Source organism: Geospiza fortis, unplaced genomic scaffold (genome assembly GCF_000277835.1).
Source record: "Geospiza fortis unplaced genomic scaffold, GeoFor_1.0 scaffold53, whole genome shotgun sequence".
Classification (NCBI taxonomy): domain Eukaryota; kingdom Metazoa; phylum Chordata; class Aves; order Passeriformes; family Thraupidae; genus Geospiza; species Geospiza fortis.
In genome coordinates this window covers 6,369,007-6,391,356 of record NW_005054305.1, presented here as the reverse complement: position 1 = coordinate 6,391,356, position 22,350 = coordinate 6,369,007, and the positions used below count along the sequence as shown (strand labels likewise).

Below are 22,350 nucleotides of genomic sequence, written 5' to 3'. Positions count from 1 at the left end.
CATCTATCACAGGGGATCAGATATGCTCTATTTATTCCTGCCATTCAACCATAGCCTTAAAAAGGGACAGACGGTAAATAACTGGGACAAATAATGTGATACCCATCAGGACAATCAGAAAGAGAGCAGAAGCAGTCACTGCACAGAACACATTTTCAGTGTTCACTCAAAGCCTGGTTAACAGCTCAAGGAGAAGAAGGCTCAGACAATACCAAGCACACTGGAAATCAAACCTCCCAACAAACAGTAGCAGCCTGACAAATTCCAGTATTTGTGTCACCTACACGTATCAACTCACAACTTCTGAGATATTAAATAATCACACAGATGCCACAAACACATTCCCAGTTTCATTGGAAAAGTCATGTCACTTATATGGGACAAGAAGAAATACAAATACCTTTTCTCACCATGGCATCTATCATCATCTGTGTGTTGACAACTACCTGAAAAAAATCAGTTGCCAGACCGGGGAAAAACACTTTCCAGTGAACTGTAAGCAGGAAGACTCTATTGCAGAGTCAAGACTTGCAGCTTTGCATAAGAGAGAAATCCTGAATGATCAGCTTGCCTACAAAATCAGAAGAGGACTTCTCTGTAACTGATGGCATTATTAGTTTAATTTGTATATACGGATGCTTGTGACTAGCTGAATCAGATCTGCTCAATCATTTGCATTTTAGATACTGAAGAGAACACAGCAGAGGGACAAAGTGGAGAAAGTCAAACCAGAGAGTTGGCCCTTGTGCCACTCATAAACATTCCCGCAGAAAGTGGGAAGCCTTGCCTGCAGCTATCAGTTATCACACTGACAGAAAACAATTCTTCTAAACAAGAACCAAGTGTGTTCTGATACTGCATTGTGGTCCAAAAGCAGGGGCAGATCAGCCTAGTGGGCTTGACACTGCTGATTGTGTGACTAAACAGTCTGAAACCAGCCACAGCTCCTTCCATGTCCGGATTCTGCTGGCAGGGATCTGAAGGTCGGGTAGCTGACAAAAAGCAGGATCATTTTATCGTAATAGGCTGGGCCACTAGTCAGAAACTGAAGCAATTCTCCTTAGAACATTATTTCAAAAAACTAGGAAGGAGGAGGAAAAGGAACAGTACAGTTATTCCCAGTGCTCTTACTCATCAGCTAAAAGACAAGTCAGGCTGAACTACACAATGGACAATCTTTACTGCCCAAAGACAGCAGGGTGAATAAAAGAACAAAAAAACCAACCAAACAAACAAGTAAACAAAACCACCAAACAAAATCCCCCCAAAACTTTCTTTCTCCTAAGCAGAAAATATAAATTATTTTCTAGCCACCCATTACTAAATTAATGAATTGAAAGATGTAGTATCAAACAGGGTACAAGAAATAACAGCATCCTGGAAAAAATCCAGCATTGTCTTCTACAGCTGCTTATGTGAGGTTAACAGGAGGACTGACTTCTATTGTGGGAAATGCCCACTAAAATCTTTTGTGTTCATTTTTGATTAACAGCTTCAGTCATTGGGGAATTATCAGCAGCTTGGTAAAAGTTCAAAGTCCTTTGTGTGAAGAAAGATGGGTAAATGGTTTGGAGTGTAGGGGAGGATACAGAGGGGGTGAAGAAAGGAAGTGCACAGAGATGGATGATGAGGTGAAAACAGCAAGGATGGAACACATGCATGAAAAAGAGGGATGTTTATAAGGGTAGGTGCACTATGACCGATTACAACACAAGTTCTCAAATAGGTATTCACAGAACTCTTGCTGAAAGTGATCAAGAGAAAGGTAAAGAGTGGTTTGCAGGTACTAAAATATTAAAAGAACTTGAAACAGGAGTAATAATTCTCCTGGTAGGACTTTTGTCTTCGAGCAGTTGGAATTACAATAAGGAAATTATAAGATCTAAGTAGAAGACGGTGCATTTCATAAGGCATTTCACTCTCTGTATGCTCCACGCTATAAATTTGTCTTTATAATCCACTTGACACTACAGATAAGCAAGAAAAGAAACATCAAGCAAGAAAAGGAATAAAGATGTCCTATCAATAACAAAGGAACACATAAAAAAATACCATAACATGAAAAAATACCAAAACATAACATAACAAAAAATAAAATACCAAAACATAAAATACCAAAAATACCATAACATAAAAAATACCAAAACATATTAAGTTTTAACATCAGTTTTGTCCATACTTGCTAGTCCACACTTTTTTTAGGTTCAGAGGAAATGCTACTGACCAACAGAACTCAAAAAGCTTAAAGCACACTCATAAAGTAATTTTCCCCAGCTCTCTTTCAGTGAAAAGCATTTTGCTGCTCATTTAGTGTGAACTATAGGGAACAACTGGGCAAGTGTTTCCCGCAAGAGAATTTCTACTGCAGAATTTGCAAGTAGGTCTGAAACCATCCAGCTTTGCTAACCTGCCAGATACCTAAGACATTATCATCATCTCCTAAAATACTGAACGAAAGAAAAGAGCAAGAAAGAAGCTGAATAGTTTTTTTGTCCATGCCGTTGCTTTAACTGGAACATTTGAGGCTTGTTCCAAGATGTCTGAAACTTTTATTGTTCTTTCCAAAATTTATTTACAATGTCATATTTCAAATTGATATAAAGGCAGCTTTGGAAATTCCAGATAAACTGTACTCTTGACATTTTGAATTCAAAAGAAATTGTATTACAATTCAGTTAAAATTAACATACAGTTGAGCTATTCCTTTAAAAGGCACAAGCTCTAACAGCAGTGCCATCCTGCTATTGCTAGTAGTCTCTTACATCACAACAGAAAATGTAGGGTAAAGTGTTTAGCTCTGAACAATTGACTTATTATAATAACTTATTGAGCTGGTCTAACGTACTAAAAAAAAATGGAAACCTTTATATTTCTCTCTTTACTAATACAATCAGCCTGTCCAAACAACCAGGAACTTTCACTGACAGGCTCTATCAGGACACATCCATAAACACCTCTGTGACTAGCAGGATGAACCTAGGGAGCAGACAGAATCCAATCAGATTTCTAAGATCAGGATCAAAGATATCCCAGTGAGCATGGTATCAAACTTGCTATCCCAGTATGGGTTCCACTATTAGCAGCAGGATTAGTAACAATGATTTCAGTTCAAGCAATGGAGCATCCAGATTCCCAGAATGACTCCTCAGTTCTGACAGTGCCACGTTCAGCACCAGTTCTGCTTAGCCATGCAAACCATACCTCTCCTTGCTTCCTATTCCAATACTCCACTGCCTCTCACTGTGCCCAGCCTTTCTCTACTCTCAAACTGATGCTCTCATCTTCTGAAGTGTTCCAATAACCCTAACTTGTGTATCTCCCACCTGCCCACATCCCAACCCAAATACCTTTCTTCCCTTCCTTACCACAGTACAAGCCTACAGGATATTCCTATGTCCTCTACCCCCTCAAACATGAGTGCATTCATACAGATGCAGCTCATGCCATGGGTTCCCCCAAACCTGCACACAGGCACACAAGTGCTGCATAGGTACTCAGCACTGGCACCTTGCTGGCAGCACACTGCAGCTCTTAGGTGCTGACAGGACAAATTGTGATGTACACCACCTCTGGCTTGTGGACCACATTCTCTTGCCTACTTAGTTTACAGTAGAAGCTTCACCAGCACTGACACAGCTGGAAAACCTAAGTCAAAACTTTTAAAACTACCAATCATTATTTCAGAGAAGAGACATAAGGAGCAAAAAAACTACCATCCAAAAGTGTTACTGAAATCTGTACTCATTCAGTGTACAGATAGGCCATTTTCCTGAAACACCTCTAATTGTGGCAGGGATAAAAATCCTCCTTTGGCACCTACTTGGCACAAAAAATGGATAGCTGAATGGATACCAGGCCCTGTCAGCTTCCTTTACATTACAGATAACAGAGGTAAGAACTGCTATCAGTGTGAATACATTCATCACTACTAAAGGAACAAAAAACCCCTATAAAATGAAGAAACACCATTCCTAAATATATTTGTTTCCATATATGCTGTTTTCTCTGTTGGAAGATGATACAGATTTTTATTTTTCTGAGGCACTGAAAGGCTTGCTGTATAACTTATGTTTCAGCATAGTAGGATAAAAAAATTACAAAGAGCAAAACTTTACAGAAAAATCAACAAAGAGAATGAAAATATCTTTGTTTCAGAAGCTTTCATCGCTTTATTTTCCTCAGGCAAGCATAATGTCTAAGGGTTACTTTTAATGTGAGAAATAAAATTCCTACTGGCTAGTCCATGAATGTACCAAATTTAACAGGAAGTGACAGTTGTGCTGATTTTCTTGCCATTGGTTTACTATCAGAGCTTATCTTGTTAGACAGTGTCCTAAAGATACAGATCTAAGATATCTAGAAGGCGAAAAAGAAAACAGGAGAAAACAGAAGAGAAAATAGAACACAAAATATTTTAAACTATGAATTCTACATAAATATTCTTACATATTAGTTTTGACAATTTTAAGCATTTCATCCTTGTAAAATTGCTCACTAAAAGGAGAAGTTTAATGCTGCAACTAAAATTGATTCCACTGATGCACCATGAATATATTTATGTTTATAGAATGTCTAATGACAGCAAACACAAAACCATAAAAATTATACTTCCATTTTAATTGTGTGGGATAGATGGCAAGAAATTAGCTCAGGAAGTTTACAGCATATTTTGCTGTTTTGGTGAACAACCAGGATAAGTCACACTGGTCCTCCTAACCTCAGAAGGGAAGTGCATAAATTTCACAACTCATTTGTCTGGACTGTTCCTCACTCACAGGATGATACACCCTTCAAAATAATAGGCAAATGGACATGCAGAACATAACTACGAATTCTTCTTAATATCCCAGAAAGAAAGACTACAATGCATGGAAAACACAGAATTAAATTTCTGAGAGGTGCACAGCAAGTGATAAAGCTGAAAACAATAGAAGTCCCTTGCAATCACAGACACAACAGAAACCCACTTTCAGTTCTTTAAGTTCCCTGAGTCCACTTGTTCAAGTACTGAGGGAAAATGGAAAACCAAAATTTCCACAAAATGAAAAAGGCAAACCAAAATTTCCACAAAATGAAAAATTTTGATCCAAAATCAATGGCTTGATTTTGGGGGGAGGGAGTAGTGTTGCTCATTTTAAACAAGACAGTATTGCTTCTTGTCCGAACAGACAATAGAAAAGAGCAGAGTTAAGAGCCTTTGCATGTTATGCACCTTTTTTTCCTTCCAAAGCCTGCACAATTACTTCACATCAGGTTTCATTAGTCTGAATCATGACATCATTATGTACAGAGTACAGTTCACTGGCACAATCCAGATCTACTGCTTAAATTGCTCTGAGAATAGATATGATAAGTCATGTTTTTAACTAAAGAAATACAGCCTTCTCAAAAATGTATAAAGAGAGAATTCTTTTGTTAGCTGTCAGTGAGATTTTGCTATCTCTGTTAAATATATAATGGTTAGTGTCATAACAAAGATCAGCCATCATGTTATGGCATTTATCTTCATGAGTGAAGAGAGGAAGGGCTACTGTGATTTATTCCGTTTCTCCTCATGAGACGATTAATGTCATAAGAGATTAGTCTTCAGTACTGACTTGTACACAGAATATAACAAAGGGCTGGAGTGGGATGCTTAGCAGTTTTAACTGCCACAAGTTTGGAAGCCTACATTACTTACATATGGCATGGTTGACAATTAGTCATCTAAGATTTTCAAAAATAGGAGAATATTTTGCAGCTCAGTAACTCATATCCACTTCGTGTCACTTATTTGTTCAGTCCTTCTTAGCAGTGTTTCCACATGGTCCCTTCCCCCAACTCATCACCAAAGTCCACCCACACTTGTCCTCTTAAACACATCACTTATTGTAAAACTGAAGTCCATATTGCTGGTTTATATCGATTTTTGGTAGCATCTGTTTAAAGGTTTAAAAAATTCACTATTTAACACTATTACCAAGAAACATTTGTCACAACACAGGCAGATTAGTGAGAGTATATAATGGCTGTGCATCTAGGTTTGTATAAGATGTATAAACGGTTTTTTTCAAAATTTGAGAAGTTATGCGCTCATTTCTTCCCAGGGACCTTGTAAAAGAATCTGACCATCCTAAACTGAAGGCAATAATATTTTAAAAACTTATCACTTTGGAGAAATGCACACAGAATGTTTTGTTTACATGCTGCTTGCTTCTTCTTATGGAAGAAAATACTTCAAATAATACTGTAGTGAAATAAAAAACCAACCAAACCAAACAACCACCAACATGATAAGCAAAAGTTCTGTTAAAAAGAGAAGAATTATTTTTCCCCAAGACCAGAACATGAACATTCTGTATTTTCTAAAATCTCCTTTTCTGAACACTGCTTAATAAAAAAATCCCTTCATAAAAAAGGGTTTTTTGTTAAAAACAGCAATTCCTTACCATTGGTGTACATCAAACAGAACACATTATTAAAAAGCTCTCATGATAAAGTGTTATCTTTATCTAGGCTTCTCAAATATTGACTTAAACATTTTTATCAGGCTGTTAATCACATCCACATTCAACGTGAACAGCAACTGAGACCAGTCTTGACAGTCAGGTAACAGGGCAACATTATGGCAGGGAAAAAGTATTGTGAAAGCTAAGGACATTTCTTATTGATGGTAAGTGTATAGGAGAGAAAAATCAATGGGTTCTCATCAGTACAACTGTCTACCAGCTGGATGCTGATTTTCCTTAGAGATTAAAACCAAGAGGAGCAATCACTTGGCACAGGTGAACAAATTCAATAGGACCTCCAGTCTATAAAGGAGAAAAGTGAACAGTGAATTCAAGGCTGGAGTTCATGAAGAGACAAAATGCTGATTGTTAAACCAACAGTTTGCAATCAGATCTCGAAACAAAATACAGAACATGTCTTTCCCCACGGGGGTACAACCTGAAACTGTTCAGTATAATCTGCAATTGTTGTGAAGGTTCCAAACTCCCAACTCTGCCTAAAGGAATTATTTCAAGCTGCAAGACTGGCTGACCCCACCAAGTCAAGCAGGACTGGACTGGTCAGGTTACAGTGTGAAATGGCCATCACCCACACACATCATGCAACTACCATGCTCTAATTCCAGAATCACAGCTAAGTCATTGCTCAACAAAGGGGAATCACGGAGGATTTTACTAGGGAATGTAAATGCAGAGATGTCTCCTAAAGCTGGGCTTCCTATTCAAGACAAGCTTCTATTTTTAGGGGTCCCTAATATCATTGTACATTTTTTATCCCAAGACTTCTCACTATACACTGAACAGAGGAACTGTTGCCTTACAGGATGGTAACTGTAACCCAAGAAAGGCAAAGAAACAGAGAGTAAAACACGGCTGTTATACAGTATATTCTGTCATGGGTTCTTTGCTTTTTCTATGAGAAACAACATAGGTACACATGATGATCTGAGTATTCTCAAAGTCACATCTCCTCAGCAAACGTAAGATTAAAAATTGTCAGTTCTAGGAAATGCTACTGGCAAATAAATTCAACATCTATGGGGTTTAGGCTTTTTAGTATTTAATGTTTTAGAAGTTGACAATAATACATTTTAGGTCTATGGAAGAATAATCTATTTTAGCTATAGGGAAAAATTACAGTGCCTCAGTTTGGGTTTCTGGTGTAATTACTGACTTCATACTCTACCTTTGAAACAATCAGAATGACAGAATCACTAAGGTTGGAAAAGACCTCCAAGATCCGCAACAACTTTTGACCAAACACCACCTTGTCAACTAGACCACAGCGCTGAGTGCCATGTCCAGGAATTTTCTGAACACTTCCAGGGATGGTGACTCCACCATTTCCTGGGCAGTCCGTTCCAATGCTTAAATATGTTTCAGTGAAAAATTTCTTCCCATTGTCCAACCTGAACCTCCCCGGGTGCAGCCCAAGGCCATTTCCTCTTGTCCTGTTGCTGGTTTCCTGGGAGACCATCCCCAACCTGGCTACATCCTCCTTTCAGGTGGCTGTAGAGAATGATAATGTCCCCCCTGAGCCTCCTTTTCTTCAGGATAAACAACCCCAATTCCTCATCACACTTGTGCTCCAGATCCTTCCCCAGTTCCACTGCCCTTCTCTAATCTCACTCCATCATCTCAGTGTGCTTCCTGGATTCAGGGGCCCAGAACTGAACACAGGATTTGAGGTGAGGCCTCACCAGTGCTGAGTACCAGGTGGACAATCACTGACCTGATCCTGCTGGCCAGGTGATTTCTGTTACAGGCCAGGATGCCACTGGCGTTTTTGGCCACCTGGGCACACAATGGCTCATGTTTTGCCACGGTCAACCACCACCCCCTCTTTTTCCATTGGGTCACATTCCAGCCACTCTTCTCCCGAGCCTGTAGCACTGCCTGGGGTTGTTGTGACCCAGGTGCAGGACCTGGCACCTGGCCCTTGTTAAACTCACACCACTGGCCTCAGCCCATTGATCCTGCCTGTCCAGATCCCCATGCAGAGCCTCCCTGCCCTCCAGCAGATCAACACTCCCACCCACCTTGCTGTCATCTGCAAACTCACTGAGGGTGGTGGACTCAATCCCCTCATCCAAATCATTTTAAAATATACTAAAATGGATGGCTCCAATATTGACCCCAAAACTGAGCCCTGGGGGGAACACCACTGGTGACCAGCCACCATTTGGATTTAACACCATTCACCACTGCTCTCTGGGCTGAGCCATCCAGCCAGTTTTTAACCCAGTGAAGAGTGTACCTATCAAAGCCATGAGCAGACAGTTTCTACACAAGAATGCTGTGGGAGCCAGTATCAAAGGCTTCACTGAAATCCAGGTAGACAACATCCACAGCCTTTCCCACATCCAGTAGACTGGTCACCTGGCCATAAAAAGGTGATCAGGTGGGTCAAGCAGGACATGACTTTCCTAAACCTGCTCTATCTGGGCCTGATCCCCTGGTTGTCTACAGATCCCCTATGTGCTACAAGATGGTGCCTTCCCAGACACTGAGGTCAGGCTGACAGGCCTGTAGTTCCCCAGATCCTCCTTCCAACCCTTCTTGCAGGTGGGCATCACACTGGCCAGTTCTCCAGTTCTCTGGTTGACCAGGACTGGTGACAAATGCTGGAGAGTGGCCTGGCTCTTCCGCCACCTCCCTCAGTACCTGGTGTGGATCCCATCCGGCCCCACAGACTGGTGTCAGCTGGCACAGCAGGGCACTGCTGCTCCCTCCTGGATCACAGCAGGACACTGTCTGTCCCTCCTGGATCACAGCAGGGCACTGCTGCTCCCTCCTGGATCACAGCAGGACACTGGCTGTCCCTCCTGGATCACAGCAGGGCACTGGCTGTCCCTCCTGGATCACAGCAGGGCTCTGGCTGCTCCCTGTCCCTCCCTACCAGCTCAGGCCAGCTGCCTGGAGGGTGTTGGGTCTTTCTGCTGAAGACTGAGGAAAAGAAGGTATCAAACTCCTCAGCCTTTTCCTCATCTTTGGTTACAATGTTCCCCTTTGCATCCCAATAAAGGATGGGGATTTTCCTTGGCCCTCTTTTTGTTGTTAATGTATTTATAAAAACACTTTGTATTATCTTTCACAGTGGTGACAACATGGAGTTCTAGCTGGGCTTTCACCAATCCAGTTTTCCCTCTACAAGACCTGATGACATCCTTGTACTCATCTTGAGTTGTCTGCCCCTATTTCTGAAGTTTATAAACTCTTTTTTTTCTCTCCAAGTCCAGTGAAAACTCCCTGTTCAGCCAGGCCAGTCTTCCCTGATGGCTCATTCTTGGGCACCTAGGGATAGCCTGCTCCTGTGCCTACAAGATTTCCTTCTTAGAAGTATGTCCAGCCTTCCTGGGCCCCTCTGTTTTTAAAGGCTGTTTCCCAAGATGATCTCTGAACCACTGTCCTGGACAGGCTGAAGTCTGCCCTCCAGAAGTCCAAGATAGTTTTGGTGAACCCCCTCCTTACTTCTCTGAGAACATCTCATGGTCACTGTGCCCAAGATGGCCTTGGACCTACAGTCTCCAATGGGAGAATCTAGATCTTTTTTTATTGTTGTTGCTCTAGTAATAATATGGGCAAGATAATTTCAAAGAGATTCTGAAAATTCTAATAGGAGATCTTACTACCAAATGAAAATATTTCAGATGACAAATATGAGAAAATATTTCAGATGACAAATTGGTTTTCTTTTTAATTTATTTCAAGGGCATTATTTATTATTTCAACAACACTCCTTTAGCCAAGATAGACCACAGTACAACTTGTTCTAAAAAAACACTGAATGTAACATCATGTAAACACAGTATTTTATTTCCAAGACAAAGGCCCTGCATTTTACAAAGAAGAAAAGACAGACTAATTTTTTTTTAATCTTGGTATTTTATTGAAATCCTTTTAAAGTCTGAGAAAAATTCAAACTTTAAAGATGAAAGTTTAGGGACTTTAGCTGATGATACAATTAAGTGAAATGGTAGAAAAATTAATAAATAAACAAATAATATGTGATTTTATCACTGAATTCAGAAATTGTGGCTTTTTCCTTATTTTTTTCATTGTCAGTCAGATTTTTTTACTTCTTTCACTATCCTTGCTATTCTACTTCTCATTGGTACAAGAACACCTCCATTTTCTCCATTGCTGCCCAATGCAGTACTGTAATTTACCTCCCCAGGATTACATCGGTATCACCCAGGCACACACTCTTTTCACCACATGACATGCCAACAGACATAAACCCAGTTTCATTCTCTCCTACGAATCCCAGAAAATGTATGCAAGTGCTAAAAGTAATAAGCTCCATAACTATTATTATGTATGGACAGAGCATTTAAAACCTCTCTTTTTTTTTTCAGAACATTAATTCTCAGAATTCCCAGATCCCCTCCCTCTTCCTTCACACATATATCTTTCTATAAAATTAAATTCAACATTTAACAACACTTGAACTCACACATGAAGCTTCTTGCCATAACAGCTCCAACAATGCAGATAACAGCGAACAGGTGCACTGTTTTTTAAATTTTCTTAACCTTTTATTCTCTTTGCAGCTCTTTCAGAACCTTTCTTTTCCCCAACCACCATGCATACATACCAGCCTCACTTATCCAAGCTGCCACTTTTGTAGATCTGGCTCAAAATGAAGACAGGAGCGTTATTTCACTCTATTTAACATTACTTTAAATAGCTTGAAACATTCTCCTACAGCTCAGACACTAATAAAATGAATTAGCACGAGAAAATTACAGTATGAAACTGAGTCTCTCCTCATCAAGGACAGTTAAAATTGACTAACAATAACAGAGATATTATTGTCATGTTATTTTTTTACTTAATGGAAGTGTTACAGATTCTGAGAATTGTAGAACAATAGAATGGTTTGGGTTGGCAGGGATTTTAGAGATCATCTGGTTTCAATGGCCCTGCCTTGGGCATGGACACCTTCCACTAGATGACATTGGTCAAAGCCCCATCCAACCCGGCACTTCCAGGGACTGGGCATTCACAACTTCTCCAGGCTCCAGGCAACCTGTTCTTGTATGATTAGAAAGGTTTGATAATGTGTCAAACAGCTTATTTCCAAGCAAGTAGCTAACCCTATGAACTGCTGGAGAAAAAACTGTTCTATTATGCAAAATAACAATTATTTAATTAAATATTAATCTACCAAAAAACCAAACAAAAAACCAAACAAACAAACAAACAAAAACAAAAAAAAAAAAAAACCAAGAAACAAGAAAAAAAACCAAAAAAACCCAACAAAACAGGTCCCTGAAGAAACAAATATTTTTATTACTATTTTATTTATTTTTACTAAGGTATCTTAGATCGTTTTTTGGTCTGTTCATTTTATCAAACAGATTAAAAGTCAGTAAGACAACGCTTTTCTGATCTAACTCTCAAATATTATGTATGGATATACATAATATTTTTGATCAACTGTTTAGACTACATTACTCCAATTTTTTTATAGCTCCTCATCTTTTTTTGATTTTTTCACTGTGTAGTTCACAAGCCACCTGAAAGACTACCTTTCTGGAGTCCATGAAACACAATAGCTAAAATTGCTGCTCAGACACTGACTTTATTCTCAAAGCCTTATTATTGTTACTTTCTTGCATCATATCCTGCATCCTTCAGCCAGCCGTTCAACTGTTTGTTCATAATGCTCCCATACTTACATTCCCTCTCACGGGAAAACTCCCCAGACAGCCATGGGAGAGCTCTGAAGCCTCCTCCTCAAGTGCTGCTGGGACAGGAGGATAAATTAACAACCCACAATGGTTGCAGTGAGCATCAAACATTTACTGCCACGGGTGGATCAGCAGAGCAGGTACTGAGAAGCTCCTGCGGAGGTACTCAGTGAATGCAACAATCGTCACCGATACATGTATCAAAGGCATGCAGTAACTTGCACAGACAGACCGATAAAAATGTGCAAGTCTACCTCGAGAAGCCACAGCCCTCTACTTCTGAAGTGCTTCTACAAATCCAAGCCAGAGCATGTTTTAACATCACAACCACTTAGTGGGGCTCACTGTCATTGGAACACTGTTATTACAAAGAGCGGGGAAGATCCTTCCTCATAAGACAACTGTAGCATTCAAGATGGCTCCAAGCAGTAATTCCATTTTTTTTCAGTGTTTGCTCCTTGGGAGCCAATCCTGTGCTCCAAAAAGCACAGATTTCAGTAACAGACTTTTTCTAAAGACCAGGGACATCAGTCCAAGACAAAGTCATAGGGTTGGTTATCCCTGACATTCCACTCAGATGGGTAGCTATCATTCCAAAAGCAACAGGGGAAGTTGGCACTGTGTCAGCTGATCCCTGAACATTGACTGGAGGAACAGGATTTTAGCATGAAAAATCTGACTTCAAGATGAAACTGGGAACAGCATCTATTTCTTGCTATTGAAAATTGTCTACTCAAAGGATTCTGAGGCTCATTATGGACAGATCAAATGTCCCAAGCATGTAGCCTCATTTCTGTGATTTTCCCAGTCAGTTTCACAGGCCTGTGACCCAGTACCTGAAAATCTACATACATATACATTTATATATATAGATATAGGTATAGATATGATTAGAACTACAAGACAGGAATTCAAGGCACCACACCAATACATTTAATCCTTATTCTTCCCTCCCACCAAATATTCCCCCTGGGATATCTAGCAAAAAACACTTTAGCTGTTGCTCAGGAGACCACCTTCAGGAAGGCACATACCTGTGGAGCCATGGGTCATCCTGAAACCAGCAACGAAAAGGCATTAACATCTCTTTAATAGTCCATTATTTGAAGATTTCTTCTACAGTGAATTCTGAGCTTTTTTTCACACCTAGATGACGAGCCTCACTATATTATTCTCCATTTTAATTTTTAAAACAGAAGACATGTACTTGCAAAATGTCTCAAAAATCTGTGTTACAAATGAAACAAATTATGGAATAGATTAGAATGCATTAAGCACTACTGCTATATGTAAAAATCTGCTGCAGCATTGCTGCATCAAACTCTCAAAAAAAAATCAAGAGACTAAGCCCAAATTGCCTCAAAAACCCAGAAAATATGAATGAGAACCATTAACTGGATAAAGAATTCTCCATCTGTACTAGAAAATTGATGTTTTCTGTCTAGTCACTGTCAAAAAAACCACAATGCATCTGAATTCTAAACCATGCTCATTGGACAACTTTTCCTAATAATTTTATTTTCTTAGTTCTCCCATTTTTTAAAGCAGAATATAAATTTTCACTAAAAAAGCAGATTCTGGCAAAGCCAGACAAGTCACAGTTCCTATCAGTAATAAAAGTTAGTAATTTTATTGATTTCACAAAACTAAAACTTACTGGGGTTGTATGACTCCTTTTCAAGTGTGAACAGACAAGGTGACCTTGAGGCTCTTTCCAACTCCACCTTCTATCAAAGTAATGCTTTAATTAACATACGTTTCTCAACTGAAACACAAAGTTCCAAAGAGGTTCTCATTGGTCCTATCAGTCTGGAATTTCTAAATTACAGAAATTCCAAATGAGATTAAAGAAGCTAGTATGATCAGAGAATGTAATGATTTTGAGATAGCTGCCAGAATCTTGGTCCAGAAGAATGACAGCAGGCTATGGAAAATAGGGGTCTATTTTTTCCTCTTACCCTTGCTAGGTAATATTGGCAGGCAGGCATAGTGACATGGAATGTCACATGCTTCACTGATACAGCAGTGCCAGCAGGTGATGGATAACTGGGAATTTTGAGGCATAAAAAGAATTAACATTTATCTAAAATTAGATATCAACAGACATTCAGTTTCAATTTATAGAACAGAAAAAGAAATAATCAAACCAGATGGTATCACTTAATGAAAAATAGTTAAGTACTTTGGTAACACAATGATAGTGGTAAAGCCTCATCTTATACAAAAAAAAAGGTTCAAGTCACAAAAGTAGGAACAAATCATGTGGGACATGAATGAGACTGTAATTTACTAGACTCTAGACAGACATCTCACCAAATATGTGAACCACTACACAGTTAGGCAGGTTTTCCAGGCTGCTAAGAGTCAGCTAATGGAATCAAACTTTGACCTTCAAATGTTTGATAAATACTTCAGGTAAGGCTCTTTTCCTTCCCTAGATGTTAAGTTACATGGGAAGTTAACTAGGATAAAACAATTACAAACCCTGATTGATTCATTTAATTCCTAATTCTGTCTGTCTACAAGATCTAAGCAAAATCACAAAAAAGAAAGAAAATAGCCTTGAATTCTCCAAAGCAAATAACTTAGTAGCTCAGAATCTTGTCTCTCGAGGAACACTTCTGGAGTTGTAGGAAATGTTATCTGTAAGTCAGGCTATGTTCTATAGGATGCAACTGTCACCCACAGGATAATGATCTCTAGAGCTAACCCACTACAAGCAGTGAGGAGATTCTCCTCACAAGCTTGTCTAGACCAATCTATGCATAGAAGAGGACACATTTCAAAACACAGCATGTAATATGTGCCTTCTAAACAAATTACTTTCTGGTGATCAAAAATTGTGAACAATAATCTAGGGCGTGACCAGGAATATCTTCTACACAGGACTATAACCCAAATAGTCTAATGAGTCTGATGATGCTAGAGCAACAGACTGCAGTCTGATCAGCAGTCTGGCTGCTGATCCTGGCAAATGCTGTCAGACAGAAACAAAACTCGATGCTACACTACAAAGCAAATCTTAGACACCTGAGGTACAGGAGGCCACGTCAGTCATAAGCTGCAATGCAAAAGCTGGATGCCATATGTTAAAAACCTCAAGTAAAAGGTCCTCCAATATTGAGGAAAGTCACATGCCAGGGTCCACAGATTTTGTCCCGCTGAGCTCAAGAAATTATGGAGCTGAACTCATAAGTCCAAGGATTAAAATATCAGATCACCCAGATGTTCCTGTTCCAATGTCACAAACACCAGAGCTTGCTTGAACCAAAGTTAATGGAGCTCCTCTAGACGCCTTCAACACTAAGTGCCACCCCTAACCACAATCAGTGCACTGACATCAAAAAAGCGCCAGCATGTACTGCCAGAAGGTTTATCTGTCTCCTGACACTCATTTGATGTCTGTGCTAGAGCCCTATCACCATTCAGAAAGTTGTAGGTCATCCTTTCAAACCAAGATTAGCTGCAAGTAATCAGTAGGCACCTCTTTACCATTTTACATCCCCAGCAAGAATATCTTCTCCCAAGACAGGAACTCCAGCAACAGAAAACTATTTGGCAGGACCTCCCAGAAAGAGAGCAGCCTCAGAGGGCCAGTATGTCAACAATTTGGGATTCTGTGGGGATGTTAATTGTCATTTAAAGTTGGTAAGTGATTAAATGAACCACTTATGACCGATCTGTTGTGCTTGAGCAGCACAAGGATTTGCTACCTAAACTCACAGGATGAGCAAATGGCCTGTACCAGGATGTAATGCTTATTGCTCTGCCATTGCATTGGAAGCTGACCCAGAGTGAAGGCTAAGATATTTGGTTTCTTCAGTCTGCAAGTTCCTCAGAAGGAGGATTTGCTCAGTTTCATCTGGAACCCATGGAACAATAATGAAATTTCCACTAATCACATCTTTTCCCAGATTTTCACAGCACAAAAAGAGGCCTCTATTTAGTTACTGCTATTTACAGGGAATATCGAGACCATCATCATCACACCCCACAAAACAGAAAACACTTTGAAGCTTACAACATAAAAAAAAAAACCAAAAAACCCATCAAAAAAAAACAACAAAAGAAAAATTTTTACTCCAAAGTCAAGAGGTCAAGTTTAGCGCATGATTCTCCACATAAATGTAATTTGCTGATCACAGTATAAAGAGCAAAAGAAGCTCCAGCAGGAAGTACAGTAAGTTTGGCTTTCCACCTTAAGAACAGCATGCTGCCTGGTCCAGACTAAGATGCTGTAATGGCATGGTTTGGATACAAGGACTTGGTGAACTGGGCTAGCAAGTCCAAACCTACCCAGCTGTGAAGGGTGCTAGGGTCTTGAGTGTGGTTAGTGGAAACTACTTCACTGTGGTTGCACATGCAACTGACCAAATCTACTCTTGGAAGAAGAAAAACTAGAACGGTTATATCAACAGAAAATCCAGTATGTCAGGAAAATATTGGCTCTTCTACAGAGAAAGGTAAGCCAGAAAACACTGGAAATATTTACTGTAACAGGGAACATTAAATCATACCTTATGGCACTTAGAACACCTTCACACTATTGAGGAATGCTCATATTTAGGTTCCTGTTAGGGTATTCTCCTATGTTACCCTGCTTTGACAGAAATAATGTGACATTACTGAAAACAGGTCCCATTCCTGGGTAAGGTTCTTGCCTACCTAAAGGTCTGCAATGCCAAGGGTTAAAAGGCTGTCTCAAGATAAAGCATTAAAATCTCATTTCTCTCAATCTACCCTAGAAAAATGCAAAAGGTGAGCTGAAATAGATGACATTGTTTGTAGATTTTATTTATTTATTTTAAATCAAAAAATACTAAACCCACACTTATTAATGGTACTTCACACAAACAAAATAAATTATTGACACCAAAACCACAGAAGGTAGGAAAAAAAATAAGTGCAAGTTCAACCTTGTCTAACAACTGCAAAAATTACTTTGAATAAAACAAACGGGAGGAAACCCTAGAGCAAACCAAACTAAAATACAGTTCTTCAAAGCAGCATTGATTGTGGATCAAAGGGAAAGGCCATCAAAACTTCCCAAGCCACAATGTTTCTGCATGTCTGAAAAAGAATTAACTCAGAACAAATATGGAAATAATAGCAGGTCTCTGTTAAGCCAACAACAAAGAAATCCTTAATACCGTAAAACGAAGTTATATCAAATTTTCCATTTTTAAAGACACATGAAGCTCCTTTAGCACAATGCTTTTAAATGTTATTTATAGCACCAAAATCAAAGACTTAACATAAAAGTCAAAGGGATTATCATCAATGGTCTAGCTATGCAGAAGTTACTCTTCTAGTTTTCTGTTTCATTTGTGGTCTTCAAATACGAAGATGCAATACAAAAATACTTCCATAGCGCAACATGATCTGTTTCAACTACACTATCTCAGCATAGCAGATGAAGTAACAATGAGCTTTTAGACAGCCAGCCACATTAAACAGCAGCATGCAAGCTAGCAATTCCAATGGCTGGTTTTCATGTTTTTTTCCAGCATCAGTTTCCCTAATTAATTAGCGTATTTTTCTTACAGTTTACAAGAGGAAACAGTTAAGAGCTGGATCCTGTCAGGAGAGTACTGCAAGAAACACATGAATTGAGATATGAATATTACTCACCCAATATACACGTCACCTGAACCACAAGGACTCTCCATAGAACTGGAAAGCACATAAGTCCTCAGTAACACAAGAAAACCTTTTTTTCAGAACAAAATTTGGAGAAGAAAAAGCAAAAATACTAGAGAAGTGATCCAGCACACAATTAACCAAACAAGGACTACTTGTTCTCATTCTTGGGATTTTCTTCTGCTTTATAGTCAGCTTGTGGCAGAGACTTAATTCAACTACATTTCAAAATACCACTTACAGGAAAGGGCAATAATAAGGGCAAGCTATTAATAAAGAAGTGATTTTAAAATGTTACCATAAACTATCACCCTTCACAGGCAGATGGTCTGTGCTTCTGAACTCTGCATTCCCAAAATGACCACTCCACTCACTCTGTTCAGGCCTTTGGTTCGAAGTCCTACAAATAACAATGGATTGTGTCTGGAAGTCGAATGATAAAAGTTGGATCACTGCAGCCTACTCAAAATTGTCATCAGTTTTTATACGGCAGAGTATCCTTGGGCATGTTTTGTTCTTGGTATTTTTCATTTCAATAGTTTTTATGCAGAATTTTACGACATTAAATTTTTAAGAGGCAGAATTCACTATTTCAGGACTTGCAGCAATAGCTTGAGAGTCCTTGTGAAGCTAAACAGAAGATTTTTCATCTGAAAGGAATCACTACAAATTGCTTTAACTACTCAAGTGTTTAACCTTTCTATACAATTTTAATGAGTTCCATGTATGATCAGAAAACAACAATACGGCTGCATCAAATGAGAATCAACTAAGAGACAAAGGAAAAACAGGATGTTTCTCCTCCTTCCTTGAAAGGTTTTGTTTTGTTCTCATTCTTTTAAGTGTTCTATCTTAGTCTATCAGACACAAAAAGCAGAAAACTGGCATGGAGATAATGCCCAGGTCATACATAAGCACTGCTGTAGTCTGCACTGCTGCAAAGTACAAAGTGAGTTGACATATCAGGTCTACATCAAAGACATGCCCTTTGGCAGGTTATAAAGACAAGTTGCAATTTTGTCCATAAAAATGTGTGTTCTACAAAATGGGCTCTGTAACATGAACTGTTAGTGGTATGCCACCATTCCATTGATCCTGCACATGCGTTCATTTCTCAGGAATGCTTGTAAGCTGGGCTATGCCTTGCCCTAAGATAAGCAGACTTGCATGAGGAAAAAAAGCAGTGTGTCACAGACAGAAAGATTCTACTCTCTGCAGGAGACTTCTTCCATAAAATGCAAGTTCTGATAGAGGGCATGCCAGTGGCTCCTGCTTTATTGCCTGTATCACATACACGGTATTTACAGTAAGAGATTAATAGAATGGGAGACCTTTCCTGCTTATGTTTTAAAAATTAAGAGAACAGCTTGAAAAAACACTGCATTGCAGGAGGTTTTCAAAGACTCCTTAATCAAATACTGAAAATGAGTAAAAACAACACTGACAGTCTGGAGCCTCAGCGCTTACACATTACAATGTGTTTTAAGACAGTCATGTAATATATTTTTCTGAAGTACTTCTGCTTTTTTCATTGTGAATATGGCAAACAGAGCGCTGTGAAACAACTCCAGGCTCAAGTCCAGTTCTTGTGTTCCTTTTTATCCATAACTATTATACGGTACATTACGAGTTTCAATATAGATTGAATACAGAGACATGACCATATCAATTTCTGTCATAATTACTGTGAGAGAAGTAGTAACAGAGAATGAATGAGGCAGAAGTGTAGCCACAGAAGGAAGATGATTTTACGACTGTGAAACAGAACTACTACAGAGACGCTGTTGGTATCATAACTACCTCTCCCACAGATTTCCTGAACAGCTTTGAGTAAGGTACTTAATCTTTCCATGTCTCAACTCTGCATGGGTAAAGCAGAGGTCAAAATACTTAACCTCATAGGCATGTTGCAACTATAGAAACATTTGCATTTGGGAAGCTACTGGGTGCTGCTAACAATAGCTGCATATGTACAATCGAAATAAAGTGAAAATCTGCTTCAGCACTGTTTCAAAAGTGTACAAAAAATTAAGTACAGCACCTCACAACAAACAAAGAAAACATGATTAAAATTCTGCAGCTCTAGTGAGTGTACTTATAATAGTTGGGAAACTGGCATGAAAGCATATCATTTAAAGTGCACATTGTAATACATGGACATGAAAAACAGACTGATAAAGCAATGCCTGCAATGTTATCTGTATAATTTCATACTTTTTAGCACTTCACTTTGAAAGCCTAATATTGTTGCAATGTAAGAGCTTTTATAGAAAATCTACAATGTATACATCCATACAGTGTCCTATACATTAATTCACCCTCTTTTTCCTAAAAATAATTCAGCAGTACACAATTTTACAACATATTGATCTAGGTAAGTCATGAGTCGTTTTTTGTGAGTATGTATCAATCACTTCATTGTTTACTTGTCTGTGAAAAGAAATTGATTTAATCAAACCATGCAGTAATACATTATTGATGTATCCCAAGAAAACAAAGTCATAATGAACCATCAGGGTCCTAACATAAAACACTGTAAGGAGCAGCAATTTCGGCTTGAATCTTTCCTAGTGATTTGCAAACATATGTGACTGTGTACAAGTAGCAAAGACTAATGCAAGACTGTAGTTGGTCTGAGCAGCAGCACATGTCATTCACATAACAGACTTGGGACAAGCTCTGCAGAACTTGGCAACCCCAGGAGGCTGGACAAACCACACTGTGGACCTTGTGTATCTCCACCACTTACATACAGCAGTGTATCATCTTACATGCTACTTGATTTTAGCAAATCATTACTCTTCTAGGGGGAAATGTGAAGCAATAGGACATCATGAAAATAAGACTCTTAGCCCTTCTTCACAGCAGTGGCTCAGCCTTTGTTCTCCAAAGGCTTTAAACTTTTCCATGTATTAGACCACATGGGAACAGCAATTTTACTCGATACACAATAAATTCCTTTATGCACATTTGTTAAACAAAATACGGCTTACAATGGTAACTGTAGCAGCAGCTTGAAAGAGTAAAGTTAGGATAGCAATTTGATGTATTTTATAGACTTTTGAATGCATTTCCAGCTTAGAGCACGGAGAAACAAGTACCGGAGCAACATCTGCTGCCAAAACTACTTTGGCAAAGGTGAGTATTTTACTGCAGTGAAACTTCTGTCACAATCACGAGAAATAAGAGAGTACAGTAGCGACACCATATCAGAGCATCTTCACTAATGCTGCATTATTACAAAATGTTGGGGGATGTATAACAAGCCACATCAGAACTTAGCACTGCCCAAGCCCATGAGAGTACCTCGATACAGCTTACAGAGACATCTATAGGTAGTGTCTGTCTAACACCTTATAATTATTTACGTAGGAGAGAGAGGCTGAACTTCCTATCTAGGAATTCATATAATGAGGTGAAAACATTTTTACAAGGAAAGTGCTTCACAAATACACGAAACAAACAATAGGAATAAGATAGCATTACCCACTACCAGAAACAGATGCAAGACTAGTAACGGCATGTTACTTAAACAATTCAATCTGTATCAGAGATGAATAAAAGATAAAGTTCGTGTAGATACAAAAAAGCAGAGTAGCCAGCAGCCTATCTTTCCAGCTTTGTCATCTTTCTACGCACTCGGCTGGAGCTGAACCAGACCCAACTTTGCAGAAGACACGCATACGGACGTGTACAACCATACGTGCTGTACCGTGCGTAACTATTTGTTGTAAAATTCCTCGAATAGAGAGAACCCAGACGTACTCCGAAACGGGAAAACAACATGAACGATGTACTCTGTTACACTTAGGAAACAGTAATACAGAATCATGAGAACAGATACAGTAGGGTAAGGGAGACAGTTTCTTAATGAAGTGGGAATGGACCGAGTCTCCAGAGGCACGGAGCCTTTCCAGAAGCGGGTTACATTGCCCTGGACATTGCCCAGCTCCGTGGTGGAAGTAGAGAGGGTGAAGCGAAATCCCAGGTCAGAGTTGTCTCTAACGCCCCTCACCCCTGTCCTGTCCCCACTAAAGGTATGAAAAGGCAAATCCCGGCTACTTCACTTTTCTCTAGATTAAAAGGAGGGATTTCCTCGGGATATCTGATGCACGAACTTTGCAGACATAGACACGGTCCCTGGGTATTTACACACACACACACACACACACACATACACACACACACACACACACGCATTAAGAAGAAAAGAATAGAGGCATTTCCTCACGCACACAGCGCAGAAGGGACGTAGGTATTTCTCTTCTCCAGGCAGGCAGGGACGGGCGGCAGAGCCGCGGGCTGCCCGGACCGCCAGCCCGGCTGAGCCGGGCACCCGCACCCGCACCGCTCCCGCACGGGCACTCCCGCGCTCCTGCCCGCTCCCTCGCACACACGCCCCGGCTCTCTCTGCTCGTTCCGGAGTCCCTCGCACACTCTGTGCCCCAGACTGGCTCACACGCTCTCTCTCAGTCTCTCCCCCTCCCGTCCCGCCTCACAGTGGCCCCGACCGCCGGCAACAAAGC

At 39.7% G+C, this 22,350-nt stretch overlaps 1 protein-coding gene across 1 annotated transcript in view; it reads right to left on the bottom strand.

Moving 5' to 3' along the window:
* Window positions 1–22,350, bottom strand: part of ASXL3 (ASXL transcriptional regulator 3) — a 132,660-nt gene that overhangs the window by 105,281 nt on the left and 5,029 nt on the right. The window contains exon 3 of the mRNA XM_031066614.1: window positions 22,060–22,234. Coding sequence (XP_030922474.1) covers window positions 22,060–22,234 — 175 coding nt within the window. The remainder of the gene's footprint in view (window positions 1–22,059; window positions 22,235–22,350) is intronic.